The 25,432-nt window shown below is 36.6% G+C and overlaps 1 protein-coding gene across 1 annotated transcript in view; it reads right to left on the bottom strand.

Annotated features, from left to right (window-relative positions):
• The window catches only part of NPAS3 (neuronal PAS domain protein 3), a 552,805-nt gene that overhangs the window by 494,558 nt on the left and 32,815 nt on the right, over positions 1–25,432 (bottom strand). Inside the window, exon 2 of the mRNA XM_031553767.1 lies at positions 24,098–24,187. Coding sequence (XP_031409627.1) covers positions 24,098–24,187 — 90 coding nt within the window. The remainder of the gene's footprint in view (positions 1–24,097; positions 24,188–25,432) is intronic.

Below are 25,432 nucleotides of genomic sequence, written 5' to 3'. Positions count from 1 at the left end.
TACAATATTTATTCCTTTGTAACTTCTAAGTCTTGGTTCGAATCACACATACATAAGGTTATACCACTTGTATATCAAAGCCAAAGAACTGAAGAACCGGGGCATAAACCTGCATAAACTTGGTCTATCAATAAAGTTAAACTGCAGCTACTTTCACATTTACAATAGTTTTCTATTCCTTTCAATATTCTGTATTACATTGCTACTCTGACTTTTTTTCTGCGTTATTCATCTGGACAAGATCTCTTTTCACCAAGAATAACAGAAAGTATGGGATTTATTGCTATAATGAAGTTCATTCAAATCTGTTTTCTCTGTCTAAAGGACAGGAGGATAGGCGTTCATCTCATCAGGCAGCTTATTAGGATTAGCACTGAATAAGACACCACAGAATGTCAAGCCTATCAGTTACTAAACATGCATCATACAAACTTTGTCTTTGCGAGAACCTCTGCTCTGCATTTGTCATCCACCTGAATAATTAACAAGTACATGCTGCCTGCCAGCAGCTTAGGGAATTAATTTTCACAGATTAAATGCAGGTCACGTCTGCAAAGAACTCAGACCACACACATACTGTACTACTACTTTTCAAACACTAAAAGGCAAGGAAACAAGTTTTATTATGGTTGCAATCAAGTCTGACCTAAAACTTCATGATTATAAAGTCATAACTATAATAAATATGAAGTGGTCAGAGATGTTTTAATACCTAACTGATGCAACAAACTACCATGGAACACCTTTTATTAGTACAAAAAGCTGTTTACATAGGCCCTCAAACTTTCCAGAGTTGCTTCACTCTTTAATACTATTCTATACCCAAAAAATGAAGAGTCACAAGGAAAAAATAATGTCTCTAAAAACTGAGGTTTTGAACTTTTGCTATTTGCTGTGTTCCTTCAAAAAATACATAGAGATGATAATTGCAACATACAATAGCATGTATATTGAAAGCAAACTTGAAAGCAAACGTTTTAATGAGATTCTGCATTTGTGTCTTACTTTGTACTTTCTATGATCTAGCACTTGTCACAAATCAGAAGCGAGTTAGAGACTAAGTTACAGCTGAAAAGAAAAAGATGACCGATTATTGAAAAAGGATATCAAAAACATCCCTTTGTGCTATGCTTGATGAAAATCATAAATCACATAAAATCACTATGCAGTTATCTTACATCATCATCAGGAACGATTTCTTTATAGAAGGATACAAGTGGACAAAGGATAGACCTTCCAGGGATCCTTTTCTGAGCTGCCATGCTTTCTCAATGTACTGATGGCTAAGCAGCAATATTACTCAGTTTGAAGCCATGGTACGGTACCATTGTGCCATTTACACTACTATTTCTGTATCTAAATAAGGAAAACAGTACCAAAGAAGTTAGAAACTCCCATAAAGAAATCTGCACTGTTCCCAAACTGAAAGGAGATGAAGCAAAACAAAAACGGTTTAAAACAAAAGCATGGGCTTAAAGCACATTTCTTAGGATGTGAATGAATATAAAATAGAACAGCCTATATGAAAGAGGAGGCCCCACAAAGAAGAGAACAATGGCCAAAGTAGCCCATAGCTATCTCCACCGGGGTACAGGCATTAGTGTAATGTTAATATAACTCTAACAAAGTCTACATCTTGGCAGATGCTACAAGTTTTGTGTGTACAGTCCTTATACTGACATAATAGGCATCACAGGTTCACATAATGAGCAGGACTAAGTCTTTTCTCTGAATTAGAAGCATCACTGTGGTAGTAGGGCTTTCTTTTTTTTTGACTACACTGCAGTCTTTCTAGTTACACGAAGGTAGCTTCCTTTTGGTTAAAGCACACTGTAATTTTTAGTGCTTTCTTCCTAAAAATTGGCACTGGAGAGAATAGGTGGAAACCTAGCTGTACAACTGAATGTAGAGCACTTGCATCAGTAGTAGATGACCACATAATATATGTTAATTGAATAAATACCTAAAAGCAGTTATTATAGATGACTTATATTTATTTGTATTTAATCTGAGTTATGTAGTGCTTCTATTTCATTTAAATATGAAGTTTCTTTTTAAAGGTCTGAATCCAGAAATACCTGGTTTTATACATACATCTTAGAAGGAATAGATATACACACTTAAAACTGAAATTTTAAAATTGAAAGATACCAGATTTTTTCTCCAATTTTAAGGGGTTTTGATATGTTGTATTAAATTGCACCTATTCATGAAATATGGTTACATTTCAAATCTATAGTTCCAAAAATCTACTCCTTCTCATAAAATTACTATCAAGAAATAACATGATTACAATTCTTTTGACCTGCACTGAGAACAGCAAACTTAATGTGCATGAATTACCAGTTAATCAGAGTAAACAAAAATCTATTAAAAAATTGCATTGAAGTGCAGTACTTATTACCTTGATAAACATTATCACAATCATCTACACAAAAATCATTATCTTTTTTGTTCTTTGCTCATTAATAATCATACCCTCAGATGTAAACATTTAGCATAAAATTAACATACTGTACTCACCTCTATTTCTTTCCATTTTGGAAAAAGAATATATATTTTATCCAGGGAAACAATATAAAGACAGTTGTATTTTATTTTTATTCTTTTTAATTCACATTTTCTGTGTTTAATATTTTGCTACACTTATTGAAATTGAAATTGAATAGGATTGGTATTGTCCACAGCAGAGACCTAGTTCCAATCACAGTATGCCTATCACTAGCAAACCAAAATTGAGGCCCTGCCCTTGGCCCTGAGGCTTAATCTCTGGGTAATGCTGGAAATGCTGTTCCATGCATGGATTAGCAAATTAAAAGAAGTTACAAACCTCTACTGTGACTTGTCTAACTCCTCCAGTCCCTAAATCATCATCCATAGTTACAGACCTAAGTTTACATGTGCTAAAAATACATAGGAAATAGCAAATTCAAAGGAAGATTTTTGTCCAACTACAGGCTGGAACTATATTTGCAGAATAATGACAGCAACAATAGTAAACAGACACAAACATCTAACAGAATTAATAATCAGACAGTACCTTTTATCAGCTGTAATTGTTTTTAACTGCATAAAAAAAAAGTTGAGACTGTATCAAGCTAGATCTAGTTAAATGCAAATGAATCTGATTTTTCCCACATTAGTATTGAAAAGATAACATTCAGTTTACACTTCATGCAATTTTGTTTATGTCATAGTGTTTTAATGGAACATTCAAATTGTTTAACATTTCATATCAAACAATACACAAGGACTGTGGATGCTTTTATTAAGGCTTTGAAACTGACTGAAGTTTGATGTCAAAAAGATGCAGGTATGAGCAAATGTTTTTGTAAAACAGTAACATATGCTCCATTTAGAACTTTCAATTCTGTTAATTATCCCCAAAGGGGAAAAAATACCCAGCAATTTGTAAGCAATGTTCACTACATCATTATCTTAAATAAAGTCAAATAACTGAATATCTGTTCAGTTCTCATGTAATATTTGAGGAAGTGATGTTTTCAGGCAGCCTCGTGTTTTGCATCTGATTTGTTAGGGAGGATGCACAAAGTATTCTGTTACACAGGCTCCTGGGATACCAACTATAAATCTTTTATATTTGTATATTTAGAAATACAATATTTACAATACTTACAATAAATATTTACATTGTTTAACACATTCAGTGGAATCTAGTTGTATCCTTTAACTCACCATTCAGGAGTTACTATATTTTAAGAAGGAACCAGCATTTGCTTGACATTTTTTTTAGTAATAAGTATGATACAAGATTCTCTCTCTCTTCTAAAGTGATTTCACTCAAGTGTCACTGCGTTCTAGCACCCAGTCCAAGTTTGAGGCACATGAGTAAAGCTGAAACACCAGCAACATCTAGCCATAGTCATAAGACAACAACAGCTACAGGAAAGGAAATGGATTTCAGTGTCACCAGTGAAATAGCCAAGCTATTCTGCTCCCACGACTTTCTTTACAATGAAATATCATCTTTGACTTCTTATGTTACACAGAGAGATGAAAGTGCATCTGTAGGTCCTTTCATTTGTGGTGTGCTCTCTTGGTCCTTAAACAAAAAGAATATAGTGAGAGGGGAGGTAGTAAGATTATTAAGACTGCAGGCTGGCTTTCTAGAAGGTTAAGGACAAAGGAATCTCCTTAAATTTCCATAGAAAGTGAAAAAAGGAAAAAAAAAAGCCAAAAAGAGATGATGATGCTGCATTTATCAGGCCAAGTGAGCTTCACATGTAATCAGGGACACATAGAAAGGCTGGTTTATGTTTGAGAGAGATGTACATAAACCAGCATGCATAAATGCTGAAAGGGAGAAATTATCTGCGGGTTGGAAAAAAATATATGCATTGCCATTCCCTAGAACAATTAGATATTGAGCACTGATTTTCAACAGTGATGACAATGAAGAGTCTTTCAGTGCATCTGACAATAATGTAACATACAGTGCTTTTATTCTCTAGTTCCAGGACAGCTTAAAACAGCCGGAGTCTGGTGGCAAAATTACAGGCAGAAAAGTTGAAGGAGTTAACCAGCTAGTTAGATCCAACTAGCAAAAAATCAACCAGGATTATAACCTCTTCCAGACTTTGTGCTAATAGTAGAAGTAGTTATTGTGCTCCCCCCCACCCCATCCTCTATTTGTCCTTGCCCACCTCCCATCCCCTTTTGCCAGGCCTTCCATTTATTTCTAAGAAGGATCATGCAGCATTTCTTTGAAATACCTTGCAAGCAACGACCATAGGAGCCAAACATAACTAAACAGTTTTGGAAATGCATTTAAAAAACAAAGATGGCCAAACAAGCACCAAACAAGGAAACCAATGGCTTCTCCATTCTGTTGCACAGTTATGCTTCTTGCCTGTCTGAGATGAACCATTTGAGGTTCAGCATTCAAGCTCAGTCAGCATCTGTTTTTCTGCAAAGAGTTCCACCAAATATCCCAATTTGTGAATGCTCTGGCCATGATTCTGCAATATTGGCATCTTTCTGCTAGGAAGTAGACTAGGACCATCATCTCATTTTATACAGGCCATCCAAGAGCCATCAAATAATAATGGCTTTCAGTTTCCACCCACCTGGGCTACATTCATACTGGTGACCTAAGGTGAAGGTCTCCATATCCCATTACTAAACCTTCAAGCCATTTAGTATCTTTGTGTAGTCTTATATCTGCAGTATAAAGTGAAGAGACAGTAAAATCTGTCTATATCTGAGATCTGTTCTCAAGTTCATGGTCAAAGCCTTTTGATGCAAGGCAATATAAAAAGCCTTGTGCAAGTAAATAGTATAAAAATTAAAATACAGTATTTTCAGAAAATATAGAATTGTTTATATGAACCAAAAATTATAATTATCTGATCGTAAGTCTTTGTATGGTACTAATAAAAAGAATAAAGTAGGAAAAAATAAAGCATGAATCCGAAAAATCTTTCATAGCAATTCAAATGATATTAGCAGCATTATCAAGACATTACTGTGTATCTTCAATAAATGAAAAGCAAAGCTATGTGTAAATTACACATTTAGCATTTATTGCTACATTCACACGTAATGAGTATAATGCGTTTTCTGTTAACTAATGCTAGTCCTTTTCATACACAGTTTTAAATATTGGGAACTGTAAATTATTTTGCTATGATATTGTTAAATATGCCAACTGCTACTGAAGTGTTAATTAATGTATTTTAAGCAGTTTTGGGAGACTTTTAAACATTATGGGTTTTGACTATGAGTAAATGCATTAACAGTGAGTTTAACAATTTAGTAGAAACAATCTTCTATAAAATAAGAATTTAAAAAATTAATAAACATTCCATATATAATTCTAGACTAAAAATACTTTCTTTGTAACATTCAGCCTTGAATTAATCAGATAAAGATGAAAGTGAAGAATTTTGCCAATAGTGTTTTTTACTAAACTCACTCAGTTATGCCTTTCAGCTTGCTATATTTTATATGAAGGATATCTTGTTAAAACAACTGTTGAAGGCAAGTCATGTCATATCAACCACACTCCATACCCTATGGGAGCTCAAATGTTCCAAAGTTTATGTTAATATAATCCTGCTGTACAATTCAACGAAGGAAAAATTAGCATTTTCTCAGTGACATGTAAGACTTCATATAAGTAACATATTATCTATATGTCTTCCAGAAATGAGGTAAAGCCACAGCAAGGATTATACTGAATCAATTTAGGAAGGTAAATATTGTTAACAAGCACCATAAAATAGCCTAGTAGAGATTATTCAAATCTCTATTTATCAACTAACAAGTAGGCTGCACTTCTCAGTGCAGCTTCCAACAATATATCTGTAGGACAGCAATATTCACTGGCTCAAGAGACCAATGCAACTTCTCAGTAAGGGGTTTGCTGCTTTCTAATAAAAGATTTACTATGCAATATGCTGTATGATTCCACCATCTTCTCTCAAAGTGGCTTTAAAGAAATGGATGTGGCTTCTTGCCTATCTAAATCTTTTAAACACATTTTGCTCTGGCTATAAACACTAAGTACAGAAATCTTTACATGAAGTATTCCAAAAGAGATAAAGTATTGTTTATTGTAGGATTTTGAACCTCTAAAGCAACAATCATTTAGATTTGCTAAGGAAAACAACAAAACAAGAAGAGAAAAAGTAACACAAAACAAGGCAAGACGACAACTGGGGATCTGCAAGAGCTACTGGAGGTTATATACTCTTTGCTACTCTTCCATATGACATGCAAAACAGGCTGAAAATTTCCATGTCACCAGGAACAAAAAGGTACAGACAGAAACGGTCTTGTAAATTCTTAAGAATTTTAGTAACCCAGACAGCTGTGAGTCCCTGCCAAGAAAGTCTTATTTTGTTTATTATTTAGGCTAGACCCCAAACCCCCTTTTTTATTTTTAATTTGGGAAAAAAAAAAGCCAAACAACAAAAACTTGGCCGAGTCAATTCTCCTGTTTAACCAGGCTACTCAGCAGGCTGACACTCAGCTTCTAAACTGCATTTTTCAAAATATTTTCTCTGTACTGACAGAAGCTGCTATAAAAAATTTGTCTCAGCATCCAGCTGGTGATTGACGGCAGGGCCAGAGAGACTGCAGTAGGCTTAAGCAAAGGAAAAGAGCATTAGCTCTGTACCACAGTGGTAAAGTGGTATGAGGTTTACAAGTATTAATAAGGAGAGAGAAAAGCATGTTCCAGACATTTTTGAGGCAAAAGAATAAGGATGATGCAATAATCAGCATAACATAATGAACATCTAAACTGAAAAATAGACAAAAGGAAAAAAAAGTTAAGACTTCATCCTTCCCTCCTACAATATTTTAGTGGCGAAAGCAGCATATCCACCTTATAATCTGGAAATTCTCTATATCTTTCAGGGTATTAGACAAACCAGGATTCAAATTTTGAAGCCAAAAGAAAACTATGCTTTCCCTATCTTTGTGTCCAAGATTCCAATTTCTAGATCCATTAAATATTCTATTTTTAAAAGATCATTATCAGATTCTGATTAATTAATCTGATTATCGGATTCTAGCCTTTAACCAGACAATGTAGTTTTACCGAAATCCTGATATACCCAGCCAAAAAATAACTATGAGCACTCAGCAGTAAGCATAAGTAAGTTTAATCATAGAATTATAGAGTTGTTCAGGTTGGCAAAGACCTTCAAGATCATCGAGTCCAACCACAACCTAACCATACTACCCTAACTAACAACCCTCTGCTAAATCACGTCCCTGAGCACCACATCCAAATGGTTTTTAAACACATCCAAGGATGGTAACTCAACCACCTCCCTGGGGAGCCTACTCCAATGCTTCACAACCCTTTCCGTAAAAAAGTTTTTCCTCCCCTGGTGCAACTTGAGGCCATCTTCCCTTGTTCTGTCACCAGTGAGAAGAGACTAGTCCCACTCTTGCTGTAAGCACCTTTCAGTTATTGGAAGAGGGCAATACGGACTCCCTCCTCTTCCCCAGACTAAACAGCCCCAGTTCCTTCATTCTCTCCTCATGGGGCATATTCTCCAAGCCCATCACAAGCCTTGTTGCTCTTCTTTGGACCTGCTCCAACAGCTCAATGTCCTTTCTGTACAGAGGTGCCCACAGTACTGGAGGTGAGGCCTCACCAATGCTAAGTACAGGGGCAGGATGACCTCCCTAGTCCTGCTCACCACAACATTACTGATACAAGCCAGCATGCCATTGGCCTTCTTGGCCACCTGAGCACACTGTTGGCTCATATCAGCCAACTGTCCATCAGTACACCAAGGCCCCTTTCCATCAGGCAGCTTTCTAGCCATTCCTCCCCAAGCCTGTAGGGTTGCCTGGGGTCATTGGGAACAAAATGCAGGACCCGACACGTGGCCCTACCAAAACCCATACAGTTAACCGTGGCCCTACCAAAACACATACAGTTAACCGTGGCCCTACCAAAACACATACAGTTAACCGTGGCCCTACCAAAACCCCATCGATCCAGTCTATCCAGGTCCCTCTGTAATGCCCTTCTCCCCTCAGGCAGATCAACACACTCCCCAACTTGGTGTCGTCTGCAAACTTACTGAGGGTACACTCAATCCCCTCATCAAGATCATTAATAAGGATGTTAAATAGAAAAAAATAAAACAAATAATAGAAGATAATAATAAAGATGTTAAATAGAATGCTTAAATCTAGCTGATAACAGCAAGTGGTAATCTTGGAACAGTTAAACATTTTTGTCATCTAGAGAACATCTTCACTGCTTCAGGGAAGAAAGAGAATAGCACTTCAGTGAGCAAATCTTTCCTCAGTCATAAATAGTTTTGTTTTAAACCAACAACAAAACAGAAGTCATAAGGCAGAGCGGTCCATTTGTGACAATGAAAGGGTCATTTCAGCATTTCAGCACTTTACTCAAGAGTTTCTCTGCAATGTCTCTATGTCCTGCTGAGATCCATAACTGATAACAGAGTTTGCAATTTCACAGTCAGAATGGTTAAGTTTCTCCACATGGGTCTTCTAGAAGAATGTGGAAAATTTTGTTGCTTTTTTTCCCCAGATCTGTTACAACTGCAGCTGGCACATGTTCAGTATACCCAGCCAACCTGTAAAATCTAAATAAGAGAGCTGGTGCATAACAGATCTTCCTGCTGATGCAAACCACTAGCCTTGGTAGACTCTATTCAGTCATCTGTTATTTTTGGGTTTCACTACGTCTGTGAGCTTGTAAGCCTCCTTCGGTCTAGTTTTCATGCACTTTCCTCAGACCAGCGATAATCACTTTCATGACTGCTGTGGCAGTAACTAGGTATGGGCTTTTTTAGTCACCACTTTTTATCCAGATGAGACAACACTAGCTTTGTCCTCCAGTGATCAAGAGCATAAACCCTGGTAGCTCTAACCCTTGTAGGATTTTGTGTTCACCCTCTGAAGTAATACTGAAGCAAAAAAAAAAAAAAGAGATTTTTCCAGAAACAAGTACACTTTTCATTCTCTAGCATGCAAAGATATAGCAAATCCATCAAGTGCCCTTTTTGGGGGAACACAGGGCTCTCCCTTTTGCATACACCTTCTTCCCCTTATCACTGCAACAGTCAGCTCTCCACCTGTTGTACTCTTCAGCCTCATTCCTTCTGCCTGAGCTGAGTTTCACCTAATCAGGGACCCTGTTCCCATTCATTGCACAAGATTCATTTGTTTTAACAAGCCTGTAATCCTTCTTCCCTCCCAAGTCCATTCTGAGTGTTTCTGACACTACAGTCTTGATGACTCAGAGTTAGATTGTGTTCTTTTTTTCTACAGTTCTGAGCGTTGTTCTTGTTCTAAACCCAAGAGGAATTACTCATCTTTCCTCTTGTATGTTTTTGTGTGTCCCTGAGTATGAGTGCACAGCAATGTGACAGCCAAACTCTACCTATCTGCAGATGTAATTAGCTACTTAGGGCAAACTAAAAGTCAGGTAATTATCCTCCACCACTCATATCAACACCTTAAATAACCAGCTCTTTACACAGAAATGCAAACAGTGAACTTCCTTCCATCACAAACTTTCTTTGATCCATATGCAAGTACAGGTCCAACCTAAATTTTAATCTGTTTACTACAATATAATAAACACTGTAAAACCAGTATTTAACTAGTATTTTTGAATCCATTTCATCTAATACCATAATCAAATTATAAAGTATAAGTCTCCAGTTACCTCCCTGGTTCATTATATTCACCTGTTTTTCCCTGGCAGACATTGCCTGCAGAGCCATCTGGAATGCATACTATGGTCTTCTGAATACAGGTCTCCAGTAAGGGAAAAGAAGGTACATAGCTGGAGGTAATATGCACATTAAAAGCAGAATCAGACACTAATCTATGTAAGTGCTACCCAAAGCTCTGCAATGTGCTGCTGTTGTGAGGAACATACCCATCTTCCTGGGGCTGGAGGTTAAGTAACAACGAGTGCAACTGGTATCAGAGTAAGCTATGGGGATAAGACATAACTAAACAGGAAAGTGGTTTAGTGGTAGGGACTTTCAATAAAATAAAAACTGTAGTATTAAGGGGAAAAAAATACTAATTTCCTATTTACAGCAAGTTTCCTGCACTTAGTCTAAAATACAATTATTTTCTGTTTTTGATGTCATCTCACTGCCTCATGCAATAAGCAGCACCCATATCAACTTGAATGAGGGTTTTGATTCTAATGCAGACATAAAATTTTGCTTAAACACAACAGTAAGCAGCTGATGTTTGCATACATTGCATTTTTTTTTTTTTTAAAGTGTCCACACAAAAATCAAAGACTGAGAAGTCAAAAATGTGATTTTGGGTGTACAAGTATGAGGAGTAGATGACCAACTGTAAGCAATTATTTATTCACTTTGACTTTCATAAACTGTCCTTAGATAAGCATATGGAAGACGATACACAATATACAAATGTTAATCCAGCAGGAGTTGTATCCTAACATGAATTTTAATACATTTCCCAAAATCACCTCTTATAAAATATGCATGTGTAAACAGATGAGCCTTTTATGATGTCTTTAGAGAAAACACACTCCGAACATGCAGAGAAACAACTCTTAGTGCAGAGGAGCCCTACTTCCCCATTCCAGGGCCTGACCACAAATTTAGGAGTGTTAGTATAAAATGCTAATTTTAAGCATCGTAACTGCACATATATCATGAGAGTTCACAGACTGGAGTGAACAACATGCATAAGAACTGCACTGAAGGAGAAAACCTTCCACTTAAGACCTTGAGCATACTGCAGCCATGACACCAAGACTTGTATTTAACATGCTTGCAAGAGCCACATGACCAGTACAAACTACCCACTAAAAAAGCACTTGGATGAAGAGGCTCAGAGAAGGTCTCCGCCTCCTTAAACTGCTGCTGAGAAAAGGAGCACTTATCCTCATAAAAGGCAGTGCATGGAGGGTTCAGCCAAATCCCATATAAAATGACCTAAACATCTGTGAAATACAACATTTATTCATCTTTATGAATTCTTCAAAGTTCCAGATAAGAGTCTCCCTCAATTTAAGGGAAAAAGCTATTCCTAGTTTTCAACTCAAAATGAACGGTAATTGGAGCTAATGAGGAAACAAAAAAAGGAGTAGTACACTGCTCTGGCCAACATTGCTTGGGGTATCTTAAAGCTTGTGATGTGGGCATTGCTGTAAGGATACAAAGTATCCTAACAAAGGAAATAGATTTGGAGCATGCAGAAGTCAGAAACGTGCACGTAATTGTTGGTATTCTGAAATGTATTTTGTTCCAATTAGTGACAATGTCAATATTTAGATTTCAGTTTAATCTTTAAGTGATAACCTAGGTCTGCACTGGCTGAATTGCTCTTCTGACACCTCACAAAAAGTCTGTTTGTACCTTGCCAGTAAACTTGGGAAGGAGGTGAGAGGAAAGAAAGTAACAATGAAAAAGCTATCTAATGAGGTTGCCTTGACCTGTTTCTTAACAGATTTTGCCCATTACAGAGGACTGTGCTCCTCGAAGATATGAACCTACCATCTGTGAACTTTACGGCCATTCAGTAGTACTATTTAATGGATAATTATCTGATGCTATGCCTTTCTTGTAATTTCAATGCCACAGTTACTACTGATGTTGATGCATATTTTGGATACATGCCTGATGCTCTCCAGGGCGGTATGAATCAGAACTGCCTCTGTCTCGTATGCTGGGTCTAGCATGTAACATAGCCATCATCAGTAAACAAGCAACAATGCAGTGATTCTAAAAGCATGCTGCTATCCCTGGAAGTAAGAAAGCCTCCTGCTATGATAACCATAAAATGCCTTCTTAGTAAGAACATCTAAAACAAGACTATCTCAAAGCAAGCAGCAAAGCACTGTGCCTGACTAGGATACAGTCATTAGGTTTTACAGTCTGATTTTGGTTGAGAGATTTTTGAAGGAGTATAAAGCTCAGAGTATTTTTTTTGAAAAATCTTGTGTACATCATTAGATACCAACAGAAAGGAGCTCAACTATGTGGGATTTAGCATGAATAGCATTGCCACAATAAGTCAGGTAAATCACAGTATCTGGAGTATTCTATGAAGACTGAAAATGAAATATGCAAGAAGATAAGGTTTCTCACCCTAAGTGCAAGTCTCCAGCAAGAGCATCTCAAATGATTAAAAAAGTTATTAAAAAAAATTGGACTGATTTTTAAATACACTACAGCTCAAGCTTCTTTATCCCAATGATTATTCATCATGAAGTTGTGGAACAACTGATGTCCCTTCAAATTCTACAAAACAAATCTTACTTTGTTGAGATTTGAAGTCAAAATGACTGAATGGGCTGGAGAGCTGGAATATGAAGATAGGCTGGAGGAACCAGGCTTGTTCAGCCTGGAAAAGAGAAGGCTGCTGGAAGACCTCATCACAGCCTCCCAGTAATTAAAGGGAGTTTATAAACATGAGGAAAATCACCTTTTTTCACAGTGATAGGACAAAGGTAAAATGGTTTTAAACTAAAGGAGGAGAGATTTAGATTAGGTGTCAGGGAGAATTTTTTCACTGAGAGGGTGATGAGGTGCTGGAGTAGCCTGCCCACAAGCTGGATGCCCCTTCCCTGAAGGTGTTTAAGGCCAAGTTGGATGGGGTCCTGGATAATCTGATCCAGAATTTGACCTAGCAGTTGGCAACCCTGTCTGTGGCAGGGGGTTTGGAACTCTTGGTGTCCCTTCCAACCTAAGCTGTTCTATGAATTGCTAAAACCAGACGAGGTCTATGTTAGGAACACAATACCAGTACAGTAATCATAGCATACTGTTGAGATAAAGCATGTAAAGGACTACATCAGCAAAAGCTTCATTTGTACATCTATGAGAAAATCATCACTTACTAGCAAAAAAGCAATATCAGTTAAATAACAGTTGTGCAAGACAACAGCATATGCTATATAGGTTTCTACTGATACAGCTTTTTCCAAATGGGATACAACAATGTACTATAAGCTTGGACTATTATTTTTAATACAATTTCTGAACCATGATATTCAGTATTTTGCTCAAAATATTTTTCTTTATTTTCTAACCCCAGTGAATAGAAAAGCCTGCTCAATTAGACTTGCAAACTTAGGAAAACATGAAAACTTTTTAGTGTAACATCTGACTCAAAGCGTAGAGCATGGCAGCAATGTTGGGGCAAATAAAACCTGAATTAAAAGTATGATCTATAGCAAAGAACAGTTATGAAACTTGATAGCCAGAAAATGGTGTCAGCGGACAGCACTCATGAGACTTCTACTGAGTTATGAGTAGAATACATTCCATGTAAATATATATTAGTTTTAAAGTTATTTTTCCCATGATTTTCACTATTATTTAGAAAATATAAAAGGGAAATAAATTCTCTTTAGACCTGCAGGATATACTGCTTTACATCAACTACATCATGTTTTCCTTTAATCATTTGTATTTTAGTAAATGCAAATTAGTATTTTTGACATTTTAGAGTCAAATCCCTTTTATGAACATGCTTGCTTCTTAACATTATTGCTATTGCTTATTTATGTCTAAAATAAAAAAAGCTGAAGGACTTTGGTATTTATCAGTTAGTAATGGTCACCCTTTATACAGGTGACCAACTGCACCACAGCTCCTCTCCCTCAGTCTCTATCTCTAGATGAAGAAGGAACTCCAGAAAGACATGCAGAGGCCCTGGCTGCGAGTCAGCTGTGGAGGAGCCACACTGTAGTGTCACAGCCAGCTATGGACAGGTACACGAAATTAATTCATTCAACTGCTGCTCAGTTCCCCGCAGTCCATTTAACTACTTCTGTGTAGAAGTAAGGGAATTTCACCTTTCATATAAATGCAGCTGGAAAGACTTTACGCACAAATTATTCCCAGTTTACCACACATGCTCTAACTAGTGCAGCCTGATTAAATGGTACATGATACAGCATCTCAGTCTACTCTGCGTCACAATCTGCAGTCTCAAATATGGCACAGACCCAACTTCATTTATGAAACTGTAAGAGAATGTCCAATGCAATTACAACAGGAAAAGGTACCTTCTTTTGTGAGTATCTTGTCACTCAACAAACAGAAAGCTTAGAAATGTAACAGATTGTGTCCCCTTCCCCCCCCCTTCTTGTTGAAGAGATTTTTTGCTTGGTATATCTGAAAAGTTTCCTACTTTCCATAATAAAGGGCAAATTCTCAGTTATTTTATCTGATTATACAGTATTGCAATATGTTTTTTTCTGTTGTGGTTTGTTAAGTGGTTGGTTTATTGGGGTGGGGAGGGGTGACTGACAGTACGAGACTGGCTTTATGCCTGAAGATGATGACGATTGGAAATTTTTTTTACCTTTTTACTGCACTTGCATTACACAGAAATATGCTTTCTACTTTCATTATCTTATACCTTAACATCATGGTATTTTCTTTGTTTTCAAAATGGTCTATGTATTTGTGTATACACATGCCAGTGCATATGAGCATGGAATTTCAAGGTAAAACATCTAATAATACATAGAGAATGAATCAAAGAATGGCTTGGGTTGGAAGTGATCTCTAAGATCATCCTGTTCCAACCCTCTGCTATAAGCAGGGACATCTCCCTCTAAATCAGTTGCTCAAAGCCCCATCCATCCTGGCCTCGAATGCTTACAGGGAGAGGGCATCCACAACCTCACTGGGCAACCTTTTCCATTGTCTCACCATCCTCACAGAAAAGAATTTCTTCCTGATATCTAGCCTAAATCTACCCTCTTCCAGCTTAAAACCATTTCTCCTTGTCCTGTCACTACATGCCCTCGTAAAAAGTCCCTCCCGAGCTTTCCTGTAGGCCCCCTAAGGTACTAGAAGACCACAATAAGGTCTGCTCAGAGCTTTCCCTTCTTCAGGCCAAAGAGCCCCAGCTCTGTCCTCATAGGGAAGGTGCTTCAGCCCTCTGATAACCTTCATGGCACTCTTCTGGACTTGCTCCTACAACACCATGTCCTTCTTGCGTTTGAGGCTCCAGAACTGGAGCAAAAACAGACAAAAGTTTTACATAATTTAATACATGCCTTGTTTTCTGTAAGCCAGTTTGAAGCAATAAACATTTCACTAAATATTTGTGTTTTCACTGGAGCATTATTTCTCTTATAGTAAAAAGAAATTAGTATAAGTAAAATAGCACTATCCATAGTCAATTTAAAGAAAAGGAATTTTGGCAATAAGTCAACAGTTTTTCCCATAGATAAGTCCAAAATTTAGTTACATTGCTGCATCTGAATATGAAATATGAGTTGCATCACTTTCATATTGTGTAGTCCTATGGCTGGGTGGGAGAATAAATAAGTGACTAAAAAACATTAAAGAGAAGCAAATGATCGCCAACTTCATTTTGTTACTGTTGTTAAGAAACGAGAGCACAATTTTGAAGGTCGCTCAATGAAACCTTTTTGGGAGGTGGGGAAAGGAGAAGAATGAGTAATAAAACATTAACCAAAAGATTCATTTCCAGTAAACTCTGAGACTATGTTACAATAAATCATTATGCTTGATGATTTCATTGTTTAATATTCTGGTTGTCTAAGAAGCAGATCTAGTTCTAAATAAAAGCATCGCTTGGAAATGAATTAAAAGTAATTTGTTTAGGAAGAAATCTAGCATGAACTGTTTCCAGTTTTCCAGAAGCCACTTCTTTACCCTTCTTTTTGGGCACATATTCACTTAATTTGCTAACCATTTGCAAATAATCTGGTTTTGGAAACAAAGCTAGGTTTTACTATTAGTTGTCACTTCAGACATGCAGATTTTCAAAGGAATTTTTTTTTTTCCCCCTGTATTTCAACAGCATCACTATGCAAAACAAGTCTTATATTACTTTAAAGAAAGGCTGCTGTCACCTCATACTCCTGAATGTAATCTGTGTGCTCATGACTCATAGCCCCTGTTTGGTTGCAGCTCATCAGTGCCAGCAGCCCTAATCTGCTCCCAGCCGTTATGACCAGCAGCTCTGAAATATGAATTAGACCTACCCAAGTTCTCCATGCAGGGAAAGAGCTCCTTGGGCCCTTTATTCCCTGCAGAGTACCCTGTGCAGAATAAATCAGCGATGTGAAAGAAAACAAAATCCTTCCCAGTAAAATTTGCAGATGACAGAAAAGATAATACAATAGTCACTAGCAAGGAGCTGTCAGTTCTACAAATTGTGTGGCAGCCTGGGCTCACCTGAAAAAGATGCGTTTTAACACAGTAGAGCACAAAGCTGTCTGTCTAGTAACTAAGAACACTGATTCCAGATAAAGGCAAAATAATAACATAGAAAGGGGCACGTGGATGATGGTGAGTAACAAAATTAATATTAGCCTACAGTGTAAAGTCTCAGCTAGTGCAGTAGAAGCAATCCTTTGATGTACACAGAAGGAAACAGCAACAGGAAAGGCTTGTATAAATCACCACTCAGGCAAGAGACTGAGAATCTTAGTTTCAAACAGCAGGCAACAAAACTGCACTGTTTTGTATCTGTGATCCTTGAGCTTTACCAGAGGAACATCTAATACATGATCCCACTACTCAAACCAGAAAAACTGCAAATAGCTACAAGAGGTGTTCATATTCTGGAAAAACTGCCTTGCTAAGAACAAGAGTGGAAACCCCTGTCAAAGACGGAGATAAAAGGTCAACTTGATACTTTCTAGGGAGAACAGAGGAATGTCACGAGTATTAAAGGATTCTTAAACTTACTTCTGCCAGATTTGGTAAAAATTCAACATAAAGTAGCAACAACAAAAAAAAAGAAATGATAACTAACAGTAAATATGTGTCATCTAAGAAAAGAAAAATGCTACTTTACCTGAAGTTCTTATAATCAGCATTTTTCTTCTAATAAAAGGTTGCAGGTTTGTCTTTATCTTATATTGCTCTTTCAGATAAAAAGCTGGCACTCTACTTTTCAAAAAGGTACTTAAAATGCTTCATGATACCTTCGTTACTGCAACCCATGACTTTTATATGAACTTTAAGGCAGATATTTGGCTCCTTATGGTTGGGAAAAAAATAAATTACTATTTTTTGTTCAGTTGTTGAATGAATGCATAAACCATTGGTAAATGAAATGAACTCATCTTGCACACTACTTTCCCACACAGTATTTTGGAATTACTAGGTATTAATGTTTCTTTATTTGTGCAAAGCAATGAGGTACTGAAAGAGCATGGGAAAATTCAAGCATTGCTGAATGCAAAGAATAACTCAGTCACTGATAATTTGAATTGATCTTTCAATTTCTGAAAATGATAGCATGACTCAAAAAAAGAAAATCACCAAGACTCTCATATGTGAAATAAAAAACATGCATGAAAAATTTCTATAGACTATCAAAAAAGCATGTATTAATAGGGAATACAAAGGGTGTCATCATGGGACCTGAAAACCCAACAACTTGAACTGCATGCAAGATAGCAAAAGGTAATTGCCTAATTGATCAATTGACCAATACTAAGTTCTCTTCAGGATTTAACCAAGAATAGATATTACAATCAGACTCTGCAAAGCTTAAATGAATCTTCAAGATTTGTATTGAACTATGAACCAAATAGGATTTTGTTAAACTGAATAACGTGGCCCTTCATTATTCAATGGAAGAAAATTTTTAGGTAACACTTAAACATATCGCCTATTCACAAAACCTTCCATTAATCCCAGAGTAAAATTTAAAACCAGCGCAACATCTATGTCATAACAGAAATACAAGTGTGATAACATTTCTATTATTGAAAAATTATATTTTTGAGTGCTCCAATCAGCCAAGGATAAGATATTCAACTTAATGCTAGCCAGTGATCATTAATCACTTTAAAGTGGCACAGCTAATCTCATTTCTTACCCAGAGAAAGCTCACTCTCACAGCACATCTCAGATGCAAGATGATGTTGGCTCACTTTTCATTGTTTTAAATTCAGTTTAAGACTCCTTTTTTTGCTGCAAAAGACATCTAGAAAGCTCAGCACAGATAATATGCAGATATGCATATTTTTGAGATATGCTTTGAGTGCAGAAACAGGTAATGGTAACAGGGATAAAGATCTGCTAGGAAGAGTCTCACACTGAGGCTACAAGAACCAGATTTGTATTAATAGGCTTGTTACCTGTGGCTTATTTGGCAGATGCCCATAAATAGTGAATTGGGCTAGTAGCTTTCAAACAAATATAGTGTTAGGTCAAATTTATGGCAAGGAAATATGTAGATGCTTCTTCAAATATAGCCATCAAATTCAGATTGCAAGGAGAAAAATTAAGATGTGAAAGGAGGAAACATCTTCTTACTTCTACAAAGGCAGATGAAATGAAAAAGCAAATTTTTCAGAATGAGTTCGAAGACTGTCCCCTACCAATTCCTTACTAGATTAACCCCTATACACGGCATGCTGAAGGGGGAAGAAGCTTGTATACCCTAATGCCCTACAGCATTAGCTTGAACGACAGCCTTGTTCTCACATGCACTGTTTTTTTTTCCTGCAACTAAAATAATTGTTTCAAACTAACCCAATCCATCCAACACCATACAAACAAGCATAATGAAAAGTTTTATGCCTGAGCCAGTTTACGAGCAGCTGTAAGGAATAGAAAGATATAAAAATGTGGTGACCTCTCAGCGCTGCTCAACTTCTCTGCGCCATCCCAATCACCATATATTGAATCAATGAATATACAGATGTTATAGTATACTAAAGAGCTTAGCTACATAGTTCTTACACAAAAGCAGAAAAGATAGGACATTTACCTGTATCCTAGGCTCACCTATAAAACTCCAGCAGAGTAGACCTCCAGAAGAGACCCATCCCCAGTGGTAGTCAGCTCTTCAATGGGTCTAGGAGAGGTGGAGCCAGGCTCCACCCTTTCTGGCAGCACAGGTGAATTGCCTTCACCTGTGCTCCCGTGGCTGACTCATAGCTCGCCTCAGGTAGTCAATCAGAGGTTCAGGCCATGATTCAGCAGTTCCCATACACCATACCAGCTGCAGAGGAGTCAGCAGGGGGTTTTAAGCTCACTCTCAGAAAGTTGTAGTTCTCCATTCAGAACTATTAGCTCTCCTCTGTTTTATCTGTTCTCACCAAGCTAAGGGTCGGATGACCATTGTAGATCACCTCGACAACCCAAAGAAATCCTTTAATCTTTCCTCACAAGAAACCCTAGGGGAGTTATTTGGTCCATTATGCCCTCTTGTGTATGCAGGGCCATGAGATTTTTTGGATATGCAAAGCAATTGTTTTTGTTTTGTCCATTTGACAAATAAACCTTAATTTAAATCTTAGAGACAGACAAGAATGGTTTAGCTTTATGCCTCCTTCTCTCAGTTGTACAAATGTTTATTTTCTTTGAGCTATCATACAGTCTAAGGGGAGCTTATTTTAGTCTGATAAGTCTGGATGTTCTGATCGTTCACAGGCTTAGTATGATAATGTATATACGATCAGCTACACCTTCCAGGACAAACTGCTCAACTTCTTACACTGAAATCAATAAGCCTTCTGTTCTATGATCATTGCAGAGAAATGAAAGGAAAAAGAGCTAAAGCCATAGCTGTATTTCTGGACTTAAGTAAGTGAAGTGTTTTCCTTGCATGTTTGTTCCATGCTCTTGATTTCAGAAGAAATACTTTACTGCAGAACTCTTTCTTATTCTCTATACTCCACCTGAAAACAGACATGAAACTTATGTCCACTTAATATGGGCAGGAAAAAATGAAGAAAATATTCTTCCACCCTTGCTTTGGAGATAGCACACAAGAGCCATTAAACTGTGAGTTTCCCCTTCACAATCCAGATGATACTGTGAAGAACCACTTTATGAAAGGAATAACTTCTAGGGGAAGAAATAACTGAGATATCCACTGCTTGTACACAACCAAGACTCCCAAGACAGGCAAGAAAAAATACCACTTTTCTTGACAAGACATTATTCCTTGTAATTCAGCAACAAATATAACTGGAGCACGTGCAGGGAGCTGTGCCACCTCTGGAGATCTTCTATACAGGCTTTGTTCACTATTTGACACACCATAAAGGTGAACAAGAGTGCAAAACATAGGTGTCTGAGCAAACAAAAGAAAGAATTTTCAACCTGGGCAAGTGGGAAAAGCCTTGGCAGCTTGCTTATAGTGAACTAGAATTGAGAAGAAAATATTTCTTTTTATTGTTAGTTTTGACTCCACAAAAGAAGTCTTGAAATTCCTGGCTACAGCGATGGGAACAGGGAGAGGAAAAAAAAGAAAAAACGTGTTCAGGAGGTGATGGTCAGTCAAACTCCAGGTCAGTAACTGACAGGTCTCTGGTTTTACTTCCATAGCTCAAAACATACAATCTGCTTCAAAAAGTACAACAGTAAAATCTTTTTAGAGCAATTATGTTGTGCCGGTCATTAACACTACCAAATGCAGAAACAAACTGCAATTGTTTTCAAGCTTTAGATCTTTTTTTAAGCATATTTACATGTTCAGCAACCTCAAATAACAGAGGCCCATGGCAACCGAATTGTCTGACAGTAGGGGGAAAAGTGTTCTGGGTGGGATATCTAGCAGTATTAATAAGATTTGATTGTAAGTGGATCATAAATAGTTTAGAGTGATTTCTATTAAAATATTTAATATATATAAAACAGACAAAACATAATTGGCCCAACTATATCTTAAGTTGGAAGGGATCCTATAAAGATCATCTAGTCCAACTCTATACTTCACCAAATGTTTTCTCAAAGAATATTTCTGAGCTAGAAGGCCAGGGCATAATCCTGCCAGATTATAATGGAAAGGATAAGAATATCTCAATTTCAGTTGCCAAGTAGCTATAACAAAATATCTTTAACTAGTAGATAGTTAAGCATAAATTCAGAGCAGGGGGGAAAAGCATTATGCTTACAGCCATTTTCAATGGAATTGGGGAAAAAAAGTCAAGGAAAAGAAAGAACCTCAATCATAGCAAATAAAAAATAAAAAGAAAGTCCCGCTATTCAAAAACAAAACAAGCTTCTAGCAATTAAATATTCTCAGCATGTGCAAAGTGCACAGGATCAAGTCTAGTAAATGGTCATAACAAGAGTGTCTGAATTGTGAAAAGTGAAAATTAACTCAACTCTGAAAAACTTCAGAATATAAAAAAGACCTTCAAATATTTATGAGGGAACACAAACCATCAGTTACTACAGATATGACTACACTTCTATCAGGTATGTGATTCTGTAGTTTCTAAATCTGGTATGGACAGCAATAGAGCACTAAATGACTACTGAACCCAGCTGCTGCCTGTGCCAAGAGCCAGATACCCTAGTGGGATTTGCATGCCACACAGCCTTTTGCTGTTTTGTGGTGCCTCGCACCTTAAGTGCCCCAAGCAACTAGTTTGAAGCTAATGGCTACCAAAGTTACAGTCCCTTCTCCAGCAGTGTAGTTCATGTGCATGTTACTTCATATTAGCAAGAGTTCATCCAGAAGTTTAAACCTCAAAAATGCCATTATTACAGCTTGATTTTGTTATGGTTGTAATTTAGTGGGAAGTTATTAACAACTTGCTTTTAAAACTCATATCACTGAAAATATATTACCGTGGGGTAAAGTACCAAAAACATCTATTGGGAGGAAGATAGAAAGAATGCCTCAGAGAACTTAAATAGCACTGAAGTACCACCAAGGGAACATTTCACTAATCAAAAAACCCACTCTGCTGTACAAAGACAGGCATTAGTTTTCAGAACCAGTCTGCTTTCTACAAGTGAACTTGGCAATAAAAATTCAACCAATTCATAACATAAGCAATTTGAAGTAATGATAATACAGATGTCAATTACAATGCTGCTTCATCACCTGCCTGATTTTTAGCCTTTTTTCTTGGCCAAATTTACTTGTACAACTGTGTACCTATTTTTAATTGAACTTCTACCAACTTATTTTTGGTCAGCACTGATAGCTGTTTTGACTATACTGACTGTTAAGTCTATTTATTTTCAAACATTAAGATAATCAGCATCATTGTATTTTGCATTCATAAGAAACTGTGCCAATTTTCTCTTATTTCCACAAAGTTTCAAAATCTTGAAGTTACTCTAAAAACTGAGATAGTACACAACAAATATGCTTTAAACATTTAAAGAAAGGAATATATTTTCATGATTAGTGATGTTACAAGAGAATTAAAGCCACAAAAGTTAAGTTCTATGCTGACATTTACCATCACACTAGATCTAAAATGCTTAAATCAGCCTGTACGCTCACTGGCGGAGCAAGATGGAAAAAACAACAAAAAGTGGAAGAAATACACATAAAACAATACAAATCGTAAATAATATCTCAGATCAAAAGTAGCTATTCACAGGGTTTTTGTTGGTTTGTTTGTTTGTTTTAAAGCCAAGCCAATGGCCAGATTTCTATTTTCGATCACAAAGTTAAATTAATGCTAGAATTATAATGATAAATCTAGATTTCTCTTTTCTTCTTAGTTCTGTAAACCAAAATGATACTTTTCATCTATTCAGGACTACCAGTTATTTTTTATATGGGGTAGCTATTACTTAAAAACACATTTAAAATAAATAATCACAAAAAACAAGCAACCAGTTATGGAATAAGAAAAATGGATGAAAAAATATGACCCCAAAATATAATGATGACAGCCTTGCCCAAGAAACATTTTGTTCCAGCATAAATACAACTGATGCTTAGAAGCTAAGGATTCTTTTTTTTTTTTAATGACATTTGTTATACACAAGACAGCAATAATACTGATACAGAAAATAAGAATAAAATTGGAATATGAAAAATAAATGCTAAGTGACAGAAAGCAGTTCGAAAATCCAGCAAGACTGCAGAAAGTTCATAATGCCTTTGCAATATATTAACACAAAATCATCTATAATATACCTGTCATATATATACCTTTGAATCCTATTTAAAAATGCATTATTAAGTGCTTACTACAATAAAATAGAACTTTACTGATAGATTGCAGCAGTAACATAAGTTAACCACGTTACAGTTGCCTGCCCACAGCAGCAGCACTTTTGTCAGAAGCACTGGTAACAACCTTCTGTTGCACACAAAAGCAGGCTCTGTTAGGGCAATGGACAAAGGCAAATGACTGCAAAGCAAGAGGACTCAACTTCAATTTAACTGTCCTGTAAGGTACATACTAATTAGCTGCAAAGCTAAGAAATCCTAGCTAGCATGTTAAGTCTGCTACATGACAGTATAATTTGACTTCTTAAAGGATTATGCAAATTACAGCTCATCATTCCATTACACGACTGAAAAAAAGTGACAGCTAATTTATACATAACACACCTTTCAAATCCCTAAGATGTGAACCACCTGTGCAATACATTTTGCCGAGATTTTCTAATGTATACATTTTTGTTTATTGCACTGTACAAAAGCATACCTAAGAGATTTAGCAAAGTCATAGGGTCTTTTATTTGCTTTTTAGCTTTTAGAACACAATCCCAAAGAATTAAGCAACATATTCCTATCCCTGCTTTAAAGAGTTTACATGTAAGCAGAGGTATAAGGTTTCAACATGTGTAATTTGTGAATAGCGGGAGAGCACGAGCACTAAATGCACGAGCTAGAGGCAAGACTCACACAGATTTCAACATACTTCTGGTAGGTAGATTCACAGTAGATTCCGTCATATCTGTAGATTTTCCTACATTCTGATTGGTTGGGCAGAGGATGCTGGACAGTTATTCTGTAGAGGCATCAAAAACAGATAGACATGACTAGAGATTCTCTACAGGTAACTGTAATGCAGCACAATCAGTATGTTGAAATTGATTTATTTATATATATATTTTTAAACATCTTTCTGATCTCTTTAATCAACTGCCTTGTGCACATAACATCCAGAGGTTCCACTTTTAGAAATTTGCACTGAGAGTAAACTAAACTTCAGTTCTCCACAAGAACAGTACTTTTTCCCCCCATGAAATAAAAGTGGTAAAGAATTTTATGAACGAAACTGATACTTCACATAGTTTGTGTAAAATATGGTACTTAAAAAATTGATTATTTATTACTATTGCAGTCCATCCTCAGGCAAGACATTCATTTGTATCAGCTAGGAATTTATCCAGACAAAGATCTAATAACCCTCCAATTGAAAACATCAGCAGCAATTCACACATTAGCAGAGTATGAGGATGTTGAGGATGTTGTGGCATTATGAGGACTGTGACTGAAGGTGCTCAGCACCATCTGAATAATGCCATATGTTCTCGGATCAACTGAAAAAATGGAAGTGATTGGCAGCAATCAGGAGGTGCGCAGCATCTTGTAAAATCAGTCCCTAAAAGATTTGTCAATCATTCTATTATTCATCTCTCCCCAACTCCCTCCTAGTAGAAAATATAATTTGGCTATAAAAATTCAAAGTTATTTCTAAAATATACTTGGGAATTGCACACAAAACAGTACACACCGATTTTACCTTTTTTTTTTCTTTTTTTTTTCCCCCTTTCCCCTCTTCTCTGGGATATAAACATGTTTTATATGCCTGTTTTTACCTCTCACAAATTAATATGTTTGTCTCTTTTAATATAATACCAGTTAAGCAAGCTAGGGCATAAAATTGTGAAGTTTACATATTTTTCAAATGTTGAATTTTAGACTGAAAATATATTTTCAATAAATATTCTTGTCAGTATAGATATGCTTTTATAACTAACAAGTCTACATTACTCTGAACTAGTCTTGTTTTTTAAAATCACTTGTGTTTTAACAGTAATTTGATTAAGGAGGTATGAGGAGAAAAAAAAAAGTATAATACTCCAGCAAGAAGCTTTGCAATAAAGTGGAAAATTATCTATTTTGGAAACTGAGGGCCATCGATGATAAACTTGCACCAACACAGCAAGAGCACACCTCTTAATATCTCTACAGTCCTGGTCCCCTGGGTTCTGATTGAACATCAGTTACAGGCCCTGCATGAGCACTC

This window comes from Meleagris gallopavo, chromosome 5 (assembly GCF_000146605.3).
Source record: "Meleagris gallopavo isolate NT-WF06-2002-E0010 breed Aviagen turkey brand Nicholas breeding stock chromosome 5, Turkey_5.1, whole genome shotgun sequence".
NCBI lineage: Eukaryota > Metazoa > Chordata > Aves > Galliformes > Phasianidae > Meleagris > Meleagris gallopavo.
Note: the sequence above shows the minus strand (reverse complement) of the source record. Positions and strands in the feature narration are given on the sequence as shown.